This window comes from Quercus lobata, chromosome 5 (assembly GCF_001633185.2).
Source record: "Quercus lobata isolate SW786 chromosome 5, ValleyOak3.0 Primary Assembly, whole genome shotgun sequence".
In the NCBI taxonomy this organism is placed as follows: domain Eukaryota; kingdom Viridiplantae; phylum Streptophyta; class Magnoliopsida; order Fagales; family Fagaceae; genus Quercus; species Quercus lobata.
Window position 1 is genome coordinate 32,180,520 of NC_044908.1, and position 21,724 is coordinate 32,202,243.

Sequence of the window (21,724 nt, forward strand, 5' to 3'; positions counted from 1 at the left end):
ATATTTTATGTATAATTTTAAAGTATAAAAACTTGCAATTTAAATAATTTTTTGATGACATAGCTATTGATCTTTAATTTTTAAGAAATTTTGCAAGTATGAAGGATATAAAAAGAATGTGTATTCCAATGATGGATTTGTCAAAATTCACCTCCAATAAATAGATATTAAGTAAAATTGTAGTTTAAGACGACAATTAATTTTATAACTAAACTTTGTCCAATAATATATTATGTATACTAAATAATTTCACCTAAATTTGGAAGGAAGAATTTGATGGAGGTCTTTGAGCAAGATGGCAAGCCATCCTTTCAGTTTTTTATTTTGACATTGAATTCATAGCCGGAACTCAGAACAGTATCCCTGACTTCCTAACCCGTGAATTTTTGCAGAATCCAGTTCAAAATGTCTGGGAAGAAACCCGTACAACCCCAATCTCCAAAGTTGCCTAAACAGCAAACCACTAGAAGTACTAGTCAAGTAAAGAACCCTGGCCCTTTAGTACCTTTTTCTAGTCCAACAAAGACCTTACCTGTGCCACCATCCATTATTGTCAATCGTTATTTGGTGTCTACCATTCCAAAACCAAATTACCAAAGGCCCCAAGGACAACACAGTTATAGTTCTGCTTTAGCCACACCACCTCCCAAAGCAATTTCTCCATACACAGTTGAAGAACCCTTTGGCCCAAGCAGCCTTCTTCTTCTCTTCCTCCCAGAACAGGAAGATCTTCTTACATTAGAAAGCTGGTACGACTTCGAGACATAGCTAAGGTTCTGTTTAACCACTTCAAAAGATTCTGCTTTGGCCCTCGACTTCTTTCTCTAAAGGGAATTCAGCGAACCGGACTACTAGACCCGCAAGAACTAGCCCTTTAACAAGTGCATGGGGCACATACTTGACGTCAGAAGCCTCTAGAACTGCGCTCCGTTTAGCAATCCTTTCCGCGTAATCAGTACTTCAAAGTGTAGACCTAAGCGGAAGCTGAGTTATGACAGCGACGATGTGTTCTTGGAAATAATGGGGAAACATTCGTGTAGCTTGCACCACCGCCAAAATGGTCTTCTCGAGGGACTCTTGCTAATAGGAGCTTGATCCCATCATAATTAGCTGTTGCATTCGTTAACGCACAAGCTCTTCCCACAGACGGCGCCAATTGTAGGGTCACGTTTTACAGCCCAAACCCAAGATGTATGGGATCTTGGACTAGTGAGCCCGGTACAATAAATTTGTAGAGAGTGGTCGAAGAGCTAGGTTTTAATGTATGGACAACAGTTAACATGGTGTTTATCACAGTCAAGTGAGGATGAACTGGGTTTATCAAAGAGAGTTGGTCCTTGGCACGGTCCGAGGAGCTTTTTCTGGTGCCTCTTGAGTGATAGGGGGTTCAGCCCCCTTCTCTGCTTCCCTTCACCTTCTTTTATAGTAGTTTCCTTCCTCTTAAATTGGGTTCCTAGTACTGATACTTGTTCCATCAGCCCCTTCCCCCAAGTTGTTGGGAGTGGTTGTAAAGGTAGAAAAGCATGGCTATGTCAGGTACAAGGCACTGAATGCAATAATGACAGCAGAGTTGTTGTAAAGACAGAAAAATATGGCTATGTCAGGTACAAGGCACTGAATGCAATAATGGCAACTTTTCCCTTAGACATTTCTATTTTCTCAATTGTCCTTTTCTGTTTTAGTACTTTTCCTGTTCCATGGAGTGACCCGAAGTGCCTCTCTCAGTGATAAGCTGTTCCCTTTGTCCTCGGCCATACCTGGTCGAGGAGGGATTTTTCCCATGGTCGAGGAGGGGTTCTTCCTTGGACTGGGCCCTTAGCCCAATGTAGATATTGACATGGGCTTCCTGGTCTTTTACTCCCCACAATATATATATATATATATATATATATATAAACATTTAAAAAAAACTGTCACATCACTAAAATTTAATATAAGTGCAAATGCCTACGAAAAACCTTAGCGACAACAAATCCACAAGTCCAAACTTTGTAAGATCCAATCAAGAATCTTCCAATGCCAATTCTTTAGTGATTAGCATAAATGATGCAACAAAATGAAAAAGTGATGAAAGTTCAAAAATTGAACAAATAGGGATAGACAAAACTTCAAACGTTGAAGATAAAGAAATAGATGATGATAACATACCCCTCAACAAGCTTTACAAGCATTGCCATATTACAATAACAAAGCATTGAAGAAAAAAAAAAAGATTTTGTAATGAAGCTCTTTATTACATCACATAATAAAAATCAATAATATGGAATGAATTAATATGTTTTTATCAACTTTTATTAAACAATTTTACTCCAAAGTTTTTTTTTTTTTATTGCTCGTTACTTGAACAGAATAATTATAATGGATATATGTGTGCAATTTATAATTGTTGCTTCTTATGATGAACTCATTATTAACAAAGTCTTATAACAAATATGCTAAAATATATGTACATTGTTCTCCTAAAAATATTTACATAAAACATTACAACATTATCTGTACATCGCACGGGTAAATTACTAGTTGTTTCAAATGCTGTATTTCTTTGTCATTATTTTTTCAGGAATAATATTTTTATACTTAACATTTTGCCTAACATTCTCTAATTACCTTCCAACCTTGTCTTCAACTTCATGTAATTCTCCTCAATCCAATGTGCCCATAGTGTTCAAAATGGTTGTTTACAAAGCATATTTTAGTGTACAACAAAAACAAAGGCTATGTATCACTGCTCTTTGATGACAGAAAGTGTCGTTGACAAGCTCCATCTCATTAAGGAGAAGGATGAAATGATTCTAAATGAGAACTTATAATCAATTAAATATATGACTGCTACCAAAACAAAAAATGAGAAATTAATTTACAAAAGATTGTGGAAGGGAGAAAATCGTAGCTAGTAGCTAAAATATGTCAGCAGTATTATGTAAAACAAGGAAGATAGAAGATAAGGTACAAAGGATTTTACTTCGAAGTCATGTTTTTCCGAATTCAAGGAAATAGGTGCAAAAGATTTTCCAATTACATGTCCGCTGGATTTTTAAAGGAACTGCATTTGAAGTTTGGAAAGGGAATTACAGTTCCCACAAATATAGAGGTAAAGAAAATTTGTTATGTTACTTTTTTTCTTTTCTATCTCATATATTGTCTGTATTGAATTGTGCTTAAGAACAGCCAATGCCATTGCCTGTTGTACCTTATAGATAAATCACTTTTGTTGTACATTGCAGATATTAGCATTTATTAAAACTTTTATTCACTGTAATACATTCTAGTGTCCATAATTCGCAGAAATCTATAAAAACAGCAAAACATTGTCACCATCCCAGAATTTAGAGAATAAAAGGACTGGGAAAAAGAAAAAAGAAAAGGTGAAGGGTTATGGAAGCTAATTGCCACAGGTATATCAGAGGGAAAGATCAGCCAAGTCAAAAGTTCTACTAACAGCTTTGTACCAAGACTCAAGCTTCTTCTTCCTCAACTCCTCATCTAATTCAGGATTGAAAATGGTAGCACGTTCAGCCTTTTCAGCAAAGATCTCATCTTCTGTCCACACCCCAACTGCTAATCCAGCAGCATAAGCTGCTCCTAGAGCAGTCGTTTCTATGTCAGCCGGCCTCACCACTGGGCTTCCCAACAAGTCCGCCTACAAAACAGTAACAAGGGCAAGCTCTACAGCTAAGAAACCCAATAAGGACAATGAAAAGGAGCTTCCAAAAATTAGATTACATCACAAAGTTTGGGGAAGGGTTACCTACAACAAAGAAAGTATACTTACCTATGGAAGAGTTTTTCACAAAATTAACACAAGATCACTGACAATATTTGAAATAAATAAAGATTGAAAATAGCTATTAAAAATTAACATAGGATAACTTATTGCCTTGGTGAAACTTCAACAGAAAAAAAAAAAAAAAAAAAAGTTCTTTTGTTTAAAAATTTATAATAAATTAAACAATAAAAATAAAAAATCCAGTTTATGTGACAAAAAACATCCAGTCAATGTACAAGTGTAAAAGTAACCAAAAACTTAGAAGACTTGATAAAGTAGATATTATAAATCGAAGGATGATGGTCATATGAACAGCTGGTAGATTATTCATCTACTAGTTTACAGATAAAGAACAATTTTTTTGGTGAAAACAAAAGCTTTCCAAAGTCACTTCTTTTACATCTTCATAAAAGGTTCCATAAGTGGAAGTGAAATGCAGATCCAGGAAACGGCTCTAATAAACTAACATCATTTTTTAGCAAAAATGGTTACAAACAATTTTCTCGATTCTATTTGAAGCATGTTGCAGTATTTTCCAAGCAATGTCTGATAGAAATGAATGTGTATCACAATAACCATAATCATGATACACTTCATGATTTCACTTTCAATTCCATATATTGTTTCCATTATTTGGGTTTCCCGTCAACACCCATAGATCCAAAGACATACATTTGCACGAAAAAGTTTGTTTGCTGAACCTTAACCATAATACGTCAAAACTGACCAACTAGAGAAAAGTCATATGTAACTATTTAGAGATACTTCTGATATTACACCACTAAGAAACCTGCATTCTGGCATGAGAATAACATAGCCAATAGAACTTTCAGCGATAGAAAAATTGTTAAAGCCATAAAAATGGTGTCAAATAATATTTTCTAAGGGAGAAACACTAAGTAGAGGAGAACACGGAAAAGATTTTAAGAAGCATGTCAATAGAAAAGGTTCACAAAAAGAAACAGCTAGATTGACAATGTTGAAAGTAAGCTAACAGAGGCAAAATTATAACAAAAGAAACGTAGCATCCCAAACCTGTATCTGCATCAAAAGATTGTTAACAGTAGCACCACCATCCACCCTAAGCACAAATTCCCCCTTGTCATTCTTAACCTCACCCTTCTCCCCTGCATCTTTGTGCATTGAATCCAACACATCTTTGACTTGGAAACACATGCTCTCGAGCACAGCTCGAGCAATGTGAGCCTTGCTTGTAAACCTTGTGATTCCAATACAAACTCCACGGGCATCATCACGCCACCAAGGAGCAAATAATCCATTAAACGCGGGCACGAAATAAACCCCACCTGTGGACTCAACCTCAGATGCCAATGCCTCAATCTCACCAGCACTTTGAATAATCCCAAGACTGTCTCTGAGCCACTGAACTGCAGCTCCAGCAATAGCAATTGATCCCTCCAGAGCATAATTTGTTGGAGCTTCAGCTCCAAGCTTGAATGCTAAAGTGGTCAGAAGCCCATGCGTTGACTGAGTTATCTCTTCACCCGTGTTGAGAAGTATGAAAGCACCTGTTCCGTAAGTGCTTTTAGCTTCGCCTCTCTGGCAAGCCTGCCCCAGCATTGCTGCATGTTGGTCACCCAAACATCCTGAAATTGGGACACCAGCAACTGCCCATCCACTGCAGATTTGTCCAATAACCTCAGAATTACTGACAATTCTGGGCAGAATTTCAGCCGGAATCCTGAGAGTTTTTAATGTGGGTTGATCCCAATCAAGTGTTTTAAGATTCATGAGCATTGTTCTTGATGCATTTGAGACATCAGTGACATGTAGTCCTCCATTCAACCCACCGGTTAAATTCCAGATTAACCAAGTGTCTATAGTTCCAAATAGAGCGTCCCCTGCTTTCACCGCTTCCTTAACAGCATCAACATTTTCCATCAACCAGAGAAGCTTTGTTGCACTGAAATAGGTGCTGATGGGCAGACCACATGTCTCCACAAAATGAGTTCTTCCACCTGGCAAATCCTTCTCCAATTTTCTGTCATAAATAAAAACATTGAAATTGAAACACTGGTATTCCCAGAGAAAAGAATATATATATTATATGCACTGATGTGAAAAAAACATTGAAACCCCATACACAATCAAAAACTATAAGAGATGGGTATAAATCAAATTTTATAAATAACCACAAGCCATTTCTTGCTTTGATGAATGTAACTGAAACCAATTTATAATAAAAGTAAATCCAATTAATGATCAGAAATTTCAAGAAATGTGCCTCAAACAAAATTGAAAATTCAAAAGTAGTTGACATCCAATTAATAATCAAACAATTGAAGTATAGTGTATCCTTCAAAAACCAAAAACAAGAAACAACTAGTACAGAAAAATGTTTTATTATCCAATAAATGAGAACTGATCAAAAATCCATAAACAAAAACTACCTAATAGAGCATCAAAGAATGCAAGGCCTGAGTACTAAAACCAATACCAAATAATAAAAGAAATGAAATGAGACCTGCAAATAGAACTGGTACGAACATCCATCCAAACAATGGCGTTATGGAGGGGATAACCAGTGGATTTGCTCCAAAGCATAGTTGTCTCTCTCTGGTTAGTCAACCCAATAGCTTTCAGCCCTTTGTCCACGTTGTGGCCATCCGCAGTGGCCTTGTCCATTGCCTTTGCAATACAAGTCCTCACACTCTCCAAAAGCTCCATTGGATCATGCTCCACCCATCTGTATATGTAAAATACATTCAAATTAATAAAAGATACAACCTTTTCGTTTACACTTACAGTGAAAACCGAAAAGGGTGTGCATGAAATTTGATATTTACGATAGATATATTGATATTTACCCAGCATCTGGATAGAACTGAGTGAACTCGACCTGGTGAGAACCAACTATGTGAGCTGAGTGGTCATAGATTAAGAATCTGGTGCTGCTGGTTCCTTGGTCGATTGAACCAATATACACAGGCTCTTCCCCTGACATGTTTGCTTCTTTTTGTGCTGTGTTGATTAGTATAATGAAAGACAGAACAGAAAGAAAAAAAAAAAAAAAAAAACAAGAAATATAGAGTAAAACTGAGAAAACAATGTTACGTGGTTGTTATGTTATGTTTGAGATCTAAGTGGGAACGGTAAGGTAGGAGAGAAGTTTAAAAAGTCAACAGGTGAGAGAGAGAGAGAGAGAGAGAGAGAGAGAGAGAGAGACGAGGTTCGTTTGTGGGTGTCAGGAAATTCTTCCCTGAAAGGTTGACAATGTCTATCCGTCTCATAATTGGCATATATTGCTAGTGCATGATCCATCACTGGGGAAATGATTAGAATAAAATATTAATTAGTTTTTGGTTTTAAAAAAAGTTATATTTATTTTATTTTTACAATATTTTACAATAAATTATATAAAAAGTGTTATTATTAGTTTTAATTTGAATTTAATACTTTTGTTTTTTTGGTGTATATAACACTTTGTCTAACATGATTTATTATGAAAGTTTTGTAAAAATATTGTTTACATAAAAATTTTTTAATTTAGAAAAAAAGTTGAACTTAAAATCTCTTATTTGGGCAATAAAAGATTTTTCTAGTCTGGAACAACTTAAAATCTCTTCTTCTTCCTTTTTTTTTATTTATTTATTTATTCATAATTGTTTTGTTTTGTGTGTTAGTTCGTAATAGACATTTAACATATAGGTAAAAAATATATATATATATATATATATTGTGGGGCCCGGCCCAGAATTGATGGGCTATTCCAAATTCAGGCCCGTCCGAGGAGCGTCCTGTCCGAAGAGAAACCACGTATGAAGCATTACTCAATCCCAATAAACGCCAAGGAAACTTGTCCGAGGAGTAACACCTCCTCGGACCTCACAAAGCCCAGACGAGGAGCTCTCCCCAGCCACTTCAGTTCATCCTCCCAACATATAAAATGAATAAAATCCAAAATATCCCACGGAGAGCTACCACCACATTAATTGCGCCCCAACCACCCTCTTGGCCGCATTAATGAGAAAATGACCCCTGAACAGTACCGTCTTGGCCTCTGCAACTCACATAGGGAGAGATGAAGGTGTCTGATGGGACAGCCACTCAAGTAGGTGCTTAGATGGTCAACAAGTGTAGGGTTGAGATGAGAGAAGGGAGCTATATAATGTAGTGGAGTCCCTTAGAGAAGGGGACGAAAAATTCTGTATGAGGAACTAGAGAAATAAACTTACACGTGAGAGATCCATTTTTGTGTCTTTATTTTCTGCAATCATATTGCCCATGCATCAGACTGAATAGACTCGCTGAGGCCAAGTTCTTTGACTCATCCTCTACAAATATTTATTGTGGGTTGCGCTTTGGGCCAGGGCCTGATCAATCAAATTTGGGCCAGGAAAATCGTGCAACTACAATTGGCACCGTCTGTGGGAAGAACTAGAGCATCAGCTAGCACAACGGTCAAGCATGGCAGAACTAGGTCCGCACCAGGAGAATCCTCACCAGGCTGACTCCCAACAGACACAACCCGTCGAGTCCTAGAGGCAAAATAACCCCGTCAATCCGGGCCACAGGGGAAATCGTGAGGGAAGTGTGCATATTATCCAGACAAGCCAGAGTCACACTCAGACAGGTAGTCACGTGTCCCAGAAGCGAAATAGTCACCAGGCCATGCAACGAGAGATAGATGATCTAAAGAGGAAGCTACGACGAGCACAGCGAAGGCGATCTCCTTCAGACTCAGACAAGTCCTCTAATGCGGAGGATGTGAGTTACCGACGGAGGTCAAGGACCCCCCCAAGTGAAACCTTTACCTACGAAAAGGAACCACGCCCTGTGCGGAAGTATGAGAGCACATCTAGTAAGGGTTCGGGAAACGACGCCATGAAGAAGGCGTTGGATCAGGTTTCAAGGTCCCCCTTCAAGTATAGAATCGAAGGGGCTGAGCTGCCCCGACGGTTCAACCAACCAGCATTCGCCATCTACAGCGGTCGATCAGACCCGGTAGAGCATGTGAGTCAATTTAACCAAAAGATGGCGATCTACTCGCAAAATGAGGCCCTTATGTGTAAAATCTTCCCGTCCAGCTTGGGATCAATGGCGATGAGGTGGTTCAACGGCCTGAAGACAAATTTCATAAGCTCTTACAAGCAGCTCACTCGGGATTTCTGCTCTCGCTTTATCACCAACACCAGAGTCCCCAGGCCCCTCGGTTCGCTATTGTCCTTGTCCATGCACGAGGGAGAGACTCTGAAAGCATACTTCGATAGATACTAGGAAGTATATAATGACCTGGATGATAACCACGATGCTGTCGCTATCAGCACATTCAAAAGCGGCCTCCCCACCGACCATGGCTTAAGGAAATCCCTCACTGGTAAACCGGTTGCCAACGTTGATCAGTTGAGGGATAGGATAGACAAGTACAAAAGAGTGGAGGAAGATCAGCTGCAAGGGAGGGGGAAGGAGAAGGTTATCCACCCCAAAGCAAATGATTTCAGGTCGGAACGGCACAATCATGGTCAGCCGAGGAGAGATTTTTCGCGACAGGCTGGGCAGAGTAATCCGCAAACAGTGAATGCCATATTCAGAGAGCCCGTACAACAGGTACTGGAGAAAGTAAGAGATGAACCCTATTTCAGGTGGCCGGGAAAGATGGCTGGAGAACCTTCCAAACGTAACCAGAACCTGTACTGCCACTATCATCAAGACCATGGGCACACTACTGAGGACTGCAGGAATCTGTGGAATCATCTGGATCAGTTGGTCCGAGAAGGAAAGTTACGTCACCTGCTGCACCCGTCGAGTGGCCACACCGGCCAAGCAACACAAGAGCCTCGAAAGGACGTGACCTTAAGACCACCCACCGGGACGATACATGTCATCTTCGCTGCACCAGGAAGAACGGGACCACCCATCCCCAGGGTGTTAGCCGTTGATCGGCTCCCCTCCGGGAGCAGGCAGAGGGAACACAAAAGGTCAAAAAGGGGAAATTAATACTTAAGGCAACTATTCATAGTTTTAAACAGAACCCAAGTCCTGCATGGCCCCTCGGACCACAGACTTGGGGGAAATTATTACTAATATAAGTTTTAAACAGAACCTAGTCCTGCATGGCTCCACGGACCACAGACTAAGGGGAAATTAATACTTAAGGCAACTATTCATAGTTTTAAACAGAACCCAAGTCCTGCATGGCTCCTCGGACCACAGACTTGGGGGAAATTATTACATATAAGTTTTAAACAGAACCTAGTCCTGCATGGCTCCACGACCACAGACTAAGGGGAAATTAATACTTAAGGCAACTATTCATAGTTTTAAACAGAACCCAAGTCCTGCATGGCTCCTCGGACCACAGACTTGGGGAAATTATTACTAATATAAGTTTTAAACAGAACCTAGTCCTGCATGGCTCCACGGACCACAGACTAAGGGGAAATTAATACTTAAGGCAACTATTCGTAGTTTTAAACAGAACCCAAGTCCTGCATGGCTCCTCGGACCACAGACTTGGGGGAAATTATTACTAATATAAGTTTTAAACAGAACCTAGTCCTGCATGGCTCCACGGACCACAGACTAAGGGGAAATTAATACTTAAGGCAACTATTCATAGTTTTAAACAGAACCCAAGTCCTGCATGGCTCCTCGGACCACAGACTTGGGGGAAATTATTACTAATATAAGTTTTAAACAGAACCTAGTCCTGCATGGCTCCACGGACCACAGACTAAGGGGAAATTAATACTTAAGGCAACTATTCATAGTTTTAAACAGAACCCAAGTCCTGCATGGCTCCTCGGACCACAGACTTGGGGGAAATTATTACTATAAGTTTTAAACAGAACCTAGTCCTGCATGGCTCCACGGACCACAGACTAAGGGGAAATTAATACTTAAGGCAACTATTCATAGTTTTAAACAGAACCCTCCTGCATGGCTCCACGGACCACAGACTAAGGGGAAATTGATACTTAAGACAACTATTCATAGCTTTAAACAGAACCTAAGTCCTGCATGGCTCCTCGGGCCACAGACTTGGGGGAAATTATTGTTTATGGTAGATTGGGAGATCATTACTTAAAGGAAACCATTTTAATACGTGCGCGCAGTCTGGCACCATCGCAACCCTCAGATGCACAGCCCAAAAACCCATTTTTATCTTGACCGTTTATCTGTATCTACATAGTTGCAAATGTTTAAAGAAGAGCGCTACTGACGTGCATCCATAGTAAGCAAAACGAACATTTTATATTAATATTCCAAGTATATTAGAAGGAGAGGTCCTTACAAAAGAGCGGGAAAATTGGACGACTCTCGGTCAAAAAAGGAAAGAGTACAAAAATCAAAAGCCTAGAAGGCTAAGCCTCAGCAGGAGGATCTCCTTTCTGCTCGGGCTGAGGAGGCGGAACCTCGATGGTAGAGTCTACGACGGGATCATTCGCCATATCGGGCACAAGGACAGCATCAGGCGTCGCCAGATCCTGCTCAGAGGCAGCTTGGACACCCTCAGGATGCGCTTGGATCTCTTTAGGATAGAAGATGCTCTCGGGCAATCTCAGCGCCGAGTCAGCAGGAACTCCTGCAGCGTCGAGGGCACGAGACCATGAGATATCGCAATACTCCCGGCATACCTCGGGGATTTCCTCGGATAGCCTGGCCTCCGTCTCTTCGGCCCTGAGCTGGCGTACGGCACTCTTCTCAGCCTCTGTGGCCTCTCGGATCAGTTGGGCCTCCTCTTTGGCCCGTCGCAGCTCATCCTCGACCCTTTGCAGAGCGGTCTTGAGATCCTGCACTGCCTGTTTCTCGATGGCAAGGTTAATCTAGGTCGAGAACAGCTCCTTGCGCTGGTCCTCCGCCTGGGCCTCAGCACTCTTCAAACCAGTCTCTGCAGACTTACGCCGGTTCTCCGACTCCTTGAACTTGTCCATAAGTTCAGCGTAATCGTGCTGAAGGGACCCCAAGGTTTTCTCCACCTCCGCTCGCGCCTAGTTCTCGACCTCAGCCCGACTACTGTTACCGCGGCAAAATTCCTCAGCCACGAACACCTGCTGGGTAATCTACAAACGAAACAAGATTGCTGTAATCTGAGGTCAAATAAATTAATGAAACAGTAAAAGGATTACTTACCATCGCGAGATCCCTTTTAAGGGATAGGAAGATCTCGAGCTGAGAGAACCGCCTATAAGCCTCCATATCCCGAGGAAGAAGTAGGGGCTGCTCTAAGGCCTCGGCCACGTAGCCCGCCCGGCCTCGATTGTACTCTCGGATCGAAACATTGTAGGGAATGGCCACCCCATCCAGCTCCAATCTGGGGCCCCATACACGCGGGGTAGCACGTACTTCCGCAAGAGTCTCCTCGTCTCGACTCTCTGAGGAGTTGCCCCTTCTGCTCCTTGGCGCGCGAGTGGTTTTTTGCTGCTTGGTCGGTTGGGCAACCACCTCGCCCTCCTCAGGAGTGTCGGCCGGCCTTTTCTTCTTTAAGTCCGGATTAACCTTAAGGCCAAGGTCTGAGGTGTCCGTAGGAGCCACAGGAGGGAGGGTCTTGCCCTGTGGTGGAGTTGGCGCCTTCGAGGACTGTCCTTTCGGCAACCGGCCTTTCCCTCGGAAGGCCATCAGCTCCTTTAGAGTTTTTCCTTTTTCTGCCATGGGCTCTATCTCCTCGTCCGAAGTATCGTCCGAGCAGATAACGATGGAAGGAACACCAACTGCAGAATGTCGGTCCCGCTCTCCTTCGGGATCAGAAAATTCCACCAGGGGGGTCTGTTGAACTTCCTCCTCAAAATAAAACTCGTCTATTTCTGCCTCAAGGGAAAGACGAGATGATTCAGCTTCCTCTTCGACCTGAGCGGCAGCACCAGGCTCGTTTGGCGGAGGTAGCTGCTCTGCCAAGTAAGGATCTCTAACACCGGGCAACACAACTGGTGGCAGATCGTGTTCAGCTAGAAGCCCGTCCTTGGACACGTCAATCCTAGCCAACCTCGGACTACCAGCCCTTATGGCGTGACCGATAGCCTGGAAAGAGCTGCTCAGGGGTTGATAGCCCAGAACCAGATGGGCAGCACGCAACTACCCGTCCTCGGAAACGTAGATCTCTGACCTAAGAAGGTAGTTCAGTGCTGGCACGTTCACAAAGTTTAGCCGAGGGGCGACGTGAATTTTATCTGCAAACAATCAAGGAAAAGAGGATTAGTCCACGAAATCTTCCAATTATAAAGAAAGCAAAAAGTGTAACCCCTCAATGCTAAATCCTATCCCAAAAGGGACCGATCCTAGAGACGCCGCACCTGGGTTTCCTGCCCGAGTTGGATAATGAATACCGTCGAACCACTCCCCAGAAGCAATAAGGAAATTATTCTTCACTGTCTTATTGGATATTGGGAGACAAGAGATCAACCTAACGTCCTCGTTCCGGGATTTAAGATAATACCCCTCATCCCCGAGGCGATGACATTCGTACAGATAAGCCACATCGTGCCAAGTAAGGCCTAGATTCATCCGCTCGTTTAAGACATCTACACAGCCTAGTATCTTGAACATATTCGGGGCACACTGGTACGGCGTCAACCTATGGTTGAACAAGTACTCCCTTGTAATCCTACGCATGGGAAGTGTCATCCCTCCCTCTATGAAGGCAATCATGGGGATAACGACTTCTCCCGCACGCCTATCTGTCAATATTCCTTCAAGAGGACAGTACCGCAGCCCAACCCCCGGGGGAATGTGATATTTAGCCCTAAAGGCCTCCATAGCGGCGGGGGTGTTAACTAATTTCTCAAATCTACCCATCTGGACTGAACCGAGGAACAAAAGTAAAGACTCAGAAAAAAAAAGTAGAGTCCGAGGAGGAAATTGAAACAGCAAGATGAACGAAATGTACTGGTACCTTCACAAAACGTTCAATGAGGCGGCTGGGAATCTCTCGTGGACGAAACGCTTCACAAAAACGGCTACGATAGCGTAACGGTCGCAAGTGTTCGTGTACCTCTGGGGTTCGATGGAGTTCTCTGGAAGCCTCTAAGGTTTGTGAAATGCAGATAAAAGAAGAAACTGAACCCTTATGACGTCTTATATAGCCAGGAGGAGAGAGAAAAGATCGCTTCTGCCTAAAAATACGGGAAAAAACAATAGCCGTTCGATCTACGCCACACCGTTGGATGAGGGAACATAACGCCTCCAGAAGTTAATGGCCGCGCCTCGTAAATTGCAGCGCGTCAGAAGTAACAGTCCGCACGCACGCCACACGTTCTCCTTATTTCCACCCTCTCCCAAATATCAAAACCCCGTCTTTTCCTCCTCGGAGGGAGATAGAAACCGGAGTTTTGAGGGGCTAATGTGGGGCCCGGCCCAGAAATGATGGGCTATTCCAAATTCAGGCCCGTCCGAGGAGCGTCCTGTCCGAAGAGAAACCACGTATGAAGCATTACTCAATCCCAATAAACGCCAAGGAAACCTGTCCGAGGAGTAACACCTCCTCGGACCTCACAAAGCCCAGACGAGGAGCTCTCCCCGGCCACTTCAGTTCATCCTCCCAACATATAAAATGAATAAAATTCAAAATATCCCATGGAGAGCTACCACCACATTAATTGCGCCCCAACCACCCTCTTGGCCGCATTAATGAGGAAATGACCCCTGAACAGTACCGCCTTGGCCTCTGCAACTCACATAGGGAGAGATGAAGGTGTCTGATGGGACAGCCACTCAAGTAGGTGCTTAGATGGTCAACAAATGTAGGGTTGAGATGAGAGAAGGGAGCTATATAATGTAGTGGAGTCCCTTAGAGAAGGGGACGAAAAATTTTGTATGAGGAACTAGAGAAATAAACTTACACGTGAGAGATCCATTTTCGTGTCTTTATTTTCTGCAATCATATTGCCCATGCATCAGATTGAATAGACTCGCTGAGGCCAAGTTCTTTGACTCATCCTCTACAAATATTTATTGTGGGTTGCGCTTTGGGCCAGGGCCTGATCAATCAAATTTGGGCCAGGAAAATCGTGCAACTACATATATATATATATATATATATATATAAATGAACTACTATTTGAAAATGAGATTTACCAATGATTCTTATAATAAATTGCAACGGATGTGATAAATGAGTAAAAAATAATGTTAATTGAAAGAGTTGTTAATTAAAAGCCACCAAATTATTTACTCCATTTTCTATATTAATATTTGAAAGAAAAATAAAAGTCAATTCCTTCTAAAATAAAAATAAAAAAAAAAATTTGAAAATAAGGTTTTTAATTAACATTATTTTGTAGCCCAAATCTACTAGTGTATAACTCGTGTATATGCACAGTATAATTAAAAAAAAATTACAATTACACACATATATTGATTTAAATTATTCTCTCTCTCTCTCTCTCTTTTATTTTAATTATTTTAATTTCTTTTAGATATACTCATAATATTCCTCTAAATATTGTACTGCCTTTTGAACAAGAGCCAACCCGGATTTGTGTTGCCCACCCATTCTAACCTAATTTCGATTTCCCCATAACGCCCATGCACAGGTCGCTACTTTGGCTGCCTTTTCCGGTGTACTGTCCTCCTCCATAAGCAAGCCCCACATTATTTCCTTGAAGCTACAATCTCGGTCCAATTCAAAAGGTAGAGCTAACTTAGAACTCTCCGACATCTCACGTGCAAACTTGCACGTCCAGAAACAGTGGCTCGAATTTTCCGATGCCAACTTACAACCATCACATACATCTTCCATTAACACCCGTCGCTGATTGTTTTTAATTGTACATATGCATATGTATGGTTTATACACTAATTTTTATAAAGATAATAATCAATAAAGATTTTCTCCATAATTTTTTACTTGAAAATAATTATCTCTATTCTTATTATTTTAATAAAAATTATTATCCATTAATTCTAAATAGAAAAAATTTTCTTTATTTTATGGCCCAAATTGCAAGTTTTAATTCACCCATGTAACATTAATTTAAATAATGCAGTTGCATCTGACATATGACATATTGTAATCAACTTAATTAAAATTTTTTTTGACTCCTACTATTACAATTTATTTTTTTCAAAATTCAAATTCATGAGCCAAATTTAATTTTATCTACCGTGTTTAATCATTAATGTATTTTTTTTTTTTTTTCTGAATAATCATTAATGTAATTTAATTAGGAGTTGTTTGCCTTTCCATATAGGTTACGAAATTATTTCCTTTCCCTATGCTAATTATTGAATAACATTGGAACTTGGAAACCTGTTGCATATATATAAAAGTAAAGAAAAGTCACTTTATAAACTAGGTTTTGCTTGTTGGCAGACATCTGCGGCTATTACTTCACTCCTAACCCTTCAAAACCCTGAATCGCCGCCGCAACCATCACAACTCAACTCAACAAAGCAAAGCCGCCGCCACCGAGATATAATTATTAATCTTTGAGAAGATGGTGTTTGAAAGGAAGCAGAAGAGAAGAAATCTAGATGGTGTTGATGCTCTGGATCGTATATCCCAATTGCCAGAACATATTATACACCACATCCTCTTCCTCATGCCCCATAAAGATGCTGCTCGTACCACTGTTTTGTCCAAGTCATGGAAACAAGTGTGGAACTCACTGCCCAGGTATGATTTCACATTCTGTGATGGAACGTATTATGATAATAGCCCAGCTCACTTTGAGAAGAAAATCGAGAAATTTGTTAGGTCCGTTGATGAAGATTTGTTACCACTCCGTGAGCACAAGACAACAATCCAAATTGTCCAACAGTTTAGGTTGAGGATGACCCTTTGTCATCACAAATATGCCTCTCGTATTGATAACTGGATTGAATTGGCTAATAGAAATCTCATGGAATCGCTATACCTTGAGTTGACCAGCATGAACAAAGTGGGAAGGTATGTTTTGCCTAAGACAACCTTTTTTGTTGAATCTTTAGCCGAATTAACGTTGAAGGGTTGTAAAGTGTTGGGAAACTATTTTGGTGACGATATGATTAAGTCTATTTATTTGCGAAAGCTGACTCTAGAGAGAGTTGACGTTGATTATTTGACAATAACAAAGATCCTACGTTGCTGCCCTTTGCTTGAGGAATTCACTCAATCGAATTGTTGCGTGAAAGCGAAACGTGTTCACATAAATTATGCTCCCAAGCTTAAGAAGGCTAAATTATATGGAGTCAAAAAGATTAAGATTGAAGCTCCTAATCTTGAAGAACTATACTGTAGGGGTGATCCTGGACGATTGGACTCAGATTCGTTTGCTTGCAACAATGTAAAGAAACTGAAAATATCAATGTTCGAAACTTCTAAATTGTTCGAGGACCTTAATTCTAAGTTTCCTCTACTTGAGACCTTGGACTTGCAATTCTACGACTCCAAACTTAAAATTTCCAGTGATAGACTTAAGAGTTTAAGTTTGTTATCTCCTAATAAACAGTTGCCGATGCTTCAGGTTGATTGTGCAAATCTTCATTACTTTGAATATAATTGCAGTGCAATACCGTCCTCATTTTCCATCACTTCTTGTTTTCTATTAAAAATTGAAAATACACTTCGGCTAGACAGTCATCTAGACACTTTCAGGTTTATAACACTCGGACAATATCTTCGAAATTTTATGGAGCACCAAACTTTGACGTTGTGGTTTATCCCCAATTGCACGGTAAGCCCAAAAATATATTGAAGTCTAATTTCTTATTTTGTTTTTCCATTTTCAATATTCATATAGTGACGATATTATGTGCATAGTCTATTCCATGATTCCAGTGCCAGTTCTTTTTTCTTTTTTCCATTTTGACGTTCATACAGTGATGATATTAAGCACATAGTCTAATTCCATGATTCCAATAAACCAGTTCTATTTTCTTACTTTATATAGGGGTATTTTTTTAGTGAGTGTTTACAGGTTAATTATATACTTTTCTTCCTTGATCAATTAATAGAAACCTGTTTCCTATCTTGACTTACAAAATAAAACAAGCAAACCCTTAATCTCATGTCTATGAATTGTGATAGAAATACTAAATTAATAGTATTGTATTATACAAGTAATAAAATATATATGAGTATATTTATATAAAAGGCAGAGTATGCAATACTAGTAATTATACTATATAAGTAAATAAAGTGGATCTAAAGCTCATAGTCTATTATACGTTAGCAAATTGAAATTGTGTACATATGTTGGAATGGTTTGAATTGTCGAATTGGTGGCTTGACATTAGCCAACAATCATCAGAACATTGCATGAACCCATGGCCGAAATATTTGACTTCTTTGTTGATAGAAATCTTACAATATTCTCTCATGTTCTGGAACATTTTAGATGCATCCATGCTTCACCTTTTAGCCAAAAATACATGCAACCAAATTCATGCATAGCCTAAATGTATGACTCCATAGGCCATAAATGGATGCATGCCTATGCGTGAAAGTATAACTTGATTAACAAAGTCAAAGATATACAATTCCTTGTATGTAAGCTTGCGTGAAGTTTTACAGCACTCATGTATTAAATGTGTCATGGATTGCTTAGCCACTATTGTTGACTTCCTTAACAATAGAAATCCCGTGGACGTAGGCATATTCCCGAACCACATAAATTCCTTGTGTCATATTATTTTCTCTCTCTCTTCTTTATCCTTGTGTAAACAGATTTATTTCACCAAATTTTCACAACAACATATCATATACATGTGCTTGTCTATTTTTTTGCCTTTTTCCTCAACCAAAATTTTTTTTTTCTTTAAATGTTTCTATCACTCTATTAGTCTTTAAAAATACATGTTGTGCCTTTCTTATTCAAGTTTGTGATACAGCATTTATACAAAATTAATTTCGTGAATAAGTTCAAGATGCTAAAGTTTACGTTTTTGCTTTCTTACTCAGATTTCCTTTACTCCCGAGGAGTTAAGTAAAGATCTACCAATTCCTCCAATTGCAACTGTTGAGCACTTGGAGTTGGGAAATGTTCCTATAATGCAAGACTATACAGCTCTTTTAGATGGCTTATTATGGAGTTGTCATCCAAAAGTCCTGTTGATACGTGCAGATTCAGAAAGCAAGGAATTTGTAAATGTGAGTAAAATTTAATTCTTAGCGAGGAGAAAAGGGCTTTAAATGTATAATTGAGAAATTTTTTACTCGGGACCGTGTAACTGTTTTGCTTAGTGTTATTTCTGTTTTTCTCATCATTTTATGTATTGTGCGTTGTAGTTCTTATCTGAGACACTAGTTATCAGAGAAGAAGAGCCAAAATGCTGCGGTGATAGTCACATGAAGTGTTGGAGGCATTACTTAAAAGCTGTCAAGTCAGAACCATATTTGGATGGGATGGAGTATGTGAAGGTTTGTCATTGTGATGCTTTATCTGATTCAATTTCAGCACTTGAAATATGCCCCGGAATATTGTTTAATTTTAGAATGGATATTGTTGACACAGGAGTGCACATGGGACAAGTAAAAAAGACCATTCTATAGAAGTCTACAAAGATCACTAACATCGATCTAAATCCAAAGAAGTTGGAGTCAGCATTTTTTTGGGTCATTTTCAAAGTTAGTTCTCAAACAGAGTGTGGAGGATTTTATGGCTGTTTTACTACGGTCAGCATAATGTACTCAGGAACCGTGTATCTATTTGGTTTCCCAAAGTGTATTTTTTCAATTCCGAAGTTTGTTAATGTTCTTGTTCCCAGTTGGGGGATTAGGCTTAGGTCTAACATCCAATAGTACTAGACCCGTTAAGATAATGACAAGTATTCATTTTTGAACATACATCATTTATCTGACTGGATCTAGTACACTAGATGTACTGGACCTAAAACAAGTCCCTAAGTTTGTAACCTTGTGTATGGATGAAAAGTAGAGAAAATGAATATTCAGTGTTATTTTTAGTATTTGGTTTGTGAGAAGAAGGATGTCTTCTTGTCGAACTCCTAAGTCCTATCCTTCGGTGTATTCCGATAGGTGGCAGTTTCTTTCTTTGTATCTCTTAATTGGATTTCTTAAAGTGGTAAAAGTTTTTATCCATTACTTTGTATCCCTTGGTGGATTCTTTTATGTGGTGAACTTATCTGTACATTGTCAGTGTGTACTTCGTCTTTCCCTTTTACTCTTCAAAACAAATCTAGCATCATTTGGTAGCCTGTCCAGTGACTTGTTCAACTCTTTCAATTGGGGTTGAATCCTCTACAGTTGTAAGGAAGAAAAAAAAAGGTTTGCGCGGTAAGTTAATGATCAATCTGCATTTGTTTTTGCATATAATATTTTTTAAGAAATTAATCTTTAGAAAATATTATTTGAAATTGAGGTGTTTCATTTTTGTTTACAAAAATCATTAGTATTTTATGTAAACACAGGACGGCACAAGGACGAGTGAGATAATTATTATGACACAAAAGGAATGGAGGGAAAGATTAGAGTACAAAGCTATATTGTAGAAAATTTATTTTGCTTTGAAAAGGTGGAAATATATATTTTTTAATCTCTTTTTGGTTTTTTCCATTCCAAATTATTAATTCTCTTACCAAATATTTCCACAATACTAAAAACTGGAAAATTAAAAATTAAAAATTAAAAATAAAAAATATAAAACAAAAAAAACAAACAAACAAACATCTAAACAAACTTTCAAATTTTATTTATCAAATTTAAATGATCAACGTAAACTTTGCTGTTATGTCTTTTTTCTCTGTAATGTGAAAATCCAAAAAGAATGACCTTATTTTTAATATTAAGTGATGCATTTGTCATGTTGCAATATCAAGTGATATATAGAGAGCATCCTATCAAAAAAAAAAAAAAAATCAAGTGACAGAGAACACATGAGAGTCTCCTCTTCAATGTATTCTATCTTTTATGCTGTCAGCATTAAGAATAAAAATTTTCAGCTTGTTGATCCAAAATTTAATTTGTTCAGCAGTTTCACACGGCTAGATGATGGTGGAATATATCACGTTTTTCACATAATTCAAACACAAGAGTCACTAAATTTGTGTTTGGCCTAGTTGCTCTAATGAGAAATTGTTGTTGGTTAGTTTCTTAAAGTACTTCAAGTCGGTTTGTGTTGGGAAACACATAGAAAAATGTAGTTTTGTATCTCATACAAAAACACGTAATGGAATATAAACGGATCTACTTCATTCATGTGAGATAACATGCAACATCTAAATTTTAGAAACAAAAAATTAATAAGAAGGCGTACCTTGGTACAATGAAATTCAAAACAAATGAAGATTGAACTTGGGAAAACTTTCAATCTTCACTTCAATTCCACAATGTGTCCAAGATGCGTGGTTTCTCAATTAGTTCTATACGTATTTGTTCAAGAGAAATAACCAAGTGTCTATTTAGAAAAGACTCTGAATCTTTCTCTTTTTAAGCATATGTATTTTTTTTGTACTTGGCTGTTACTTTATTTAATAACTTTTATTAAATTAATAATTGATTATCTAATTGAGTTAGCCTTTTGGGCCAGCCCAATTAGGTTTTATTGTATGGCTTGGAGTGAGACCAAAATTGACAAATAAAGCTATAACTCCAATGGGATTTGGATTTATCTATCAACTCTTGACAAGTCCAAAGTTATCATTAATTATATTTAATACACTATATAAATATAATTGTACTCTAGACTTTATTAATAAATTATATCCCAAAACTTTATTAAACATTTAATCCTTTCATAAAAATATTCGTAGTAATACAAAGTCATAATATGTAATTGTCACTTTGAAAATTACTGCCTCTTGATCCTTAAGTACTTGGTTTAATCATTTAAGTTATTAATATATATATATATATATATTTTTTTTTTATGAAATCTAATTTTATAAAATATAAACTTTAGTAACTCTTTACTAAAGTGGTTAGGCCTAACACTCTAAATAACCAAACCCATTAAATTTATCTCAAGGAAATATTTTATCTCTCTATAAAGAGACTATGCATTTCATCTTAAGAATATGTGTTCCTTCAACATTATGTGTGGTTGCCCAACATTATGTGTGGTT

At 38.8% G+C, this 21,724-nt stretch overlaps 3 protein-coding genes across 4 annotated transcripts; 2 read left to right on the top strand and 1 right to left on the bottom strand.

Moving 5' to 3' along the window:
• Window positions 1-3,185: 3,185 nt before the first annotated feature.
• On the bottom strand, window positions 3,186-6,955 carry LOC115989024 (glycerol kinase-like). Its single transcript, XM_031112672.1, has 4 exons — window positions 6,595-6,955; window positions 6,252-6,473; window positions 4,802-5,768; window positions 3,186-3,640 (listed from the first exon to the last, which is right to left on the bottom strand). Exons 1-4 carry the CDS (start codon window positions 6,729-6,731, stop codon window positions 3,401-3,403), a joined length of 1,566 nt encoding a protein of 521 aa, XP_030968532.1. The 5' UTR covers window positions 6,732-6,955; the 3' UTR covers window positions 3,186-3,400.
• Window positions 6,956-16,093: 9,138 nt separating this feature from the next.
• LOC115990355 (F-box protein At5g03100-like) lies at window positions 16,094-17,258 on the top strand. The gene is made up of 2 exons (XM_031114192.1): window positions 16,094-17,166; window positions 17,208-17,258. Exons 1-2 carry the CDS (start codon window positions 16,159-16,161, stop codon window positions 17,256-17,258), a joined length of 1,059 nt encoding a protein of 352 aa, XP_030970052.1. The 5' UTR covers window positions 16,094-16,158.
• A 42-nt stretch (window positions 17,259-17,300) lies between these two features.
• Window positions 17,301-19,379, top strand: LOC115989471. 2 transcript variants are annotated; one of them, XM_031113156.1, is made up of 4 exons: window positions 17,301-17,376; window positions 18,603-18,791; window positions 18,930-19,061; window positions 19,136-19,379. In XM_031113156.1, exons 1-4 carry the CDS (start codon window positions 17,332-17,334, stop codon window positions 19,148-19,150), a joined length of 381 nt encoding a protein of 126 aa, XP_030969016.1. In that variant the 5' UTR covers window positions 17,301-17,331; the 3' UTR covers window positions 19,151-19,379. The 2 variants fall into 2 exon arrangements, with proteins under 2 accessions (XP_030969016.1, XP_030969015.1); XM_031113155.1 differs by having other exon boundaries at window positions 19,156-19,379.
• Window positions 19,380-21,724: the final 2,345 nt, after the last annotated feature.

Coding starts and splice junctions, on each gene's coding strand:
- LOC115989024 (XM_031112672.1), bottom strand. CDS start 6,731: ATGTCAGGGGAAGAGCCTGTGTATATTGGTTCAATCGACCAAGGAACC. Junction 6,474..6,594: donor CAGTTCTATCCAGATGCTGG/GTAAATATCAAT, acceptor TTACATATACAG/ATGGGTGGAGCATGATCCAA. Junction 3,641..4,801: donor ATCTTTTGATGCAGATACAG/GTTTGGGATGCT, acceptor ACTGTTTTGTAG/GCGGACTTGTTGGGAAGCCC.
- LOC115990355 (XM_031114192.1), top strand. CDS start 16,159: ATGGTGTTTGAAAGGAAGCAGAAGAGAAGAAATCTAGATGGTGTTGAT. Junction 17,167..17,207: donor AACAGTTGCCGATGCTTCAG/GTTGATTGTGCA, acceptor ATATAATTGCAG/TGCAATACCGTCCTCATTTT.
- LOC115989471 (XM_031113155.1), top strand. CDS start 17,332: ATGGAGCACCAAACTTTGACGTTGTGGTTTATCCCCAATTGCACG. Junction 18,792..18,929: donor AAAGCAAGGAATTTGTAAAT/GTGAGTAAAATT, acceptor TGTGCGTTGTAG/TTCTTATCTGAGACACTAGT. Junction 19,062..19,155: donor ATGGGATGGAGTATGTGAAG/GTTTGTCATTGT, acceptor TTGTTGACACAG/GAGTGCACATGGGACAAGTA.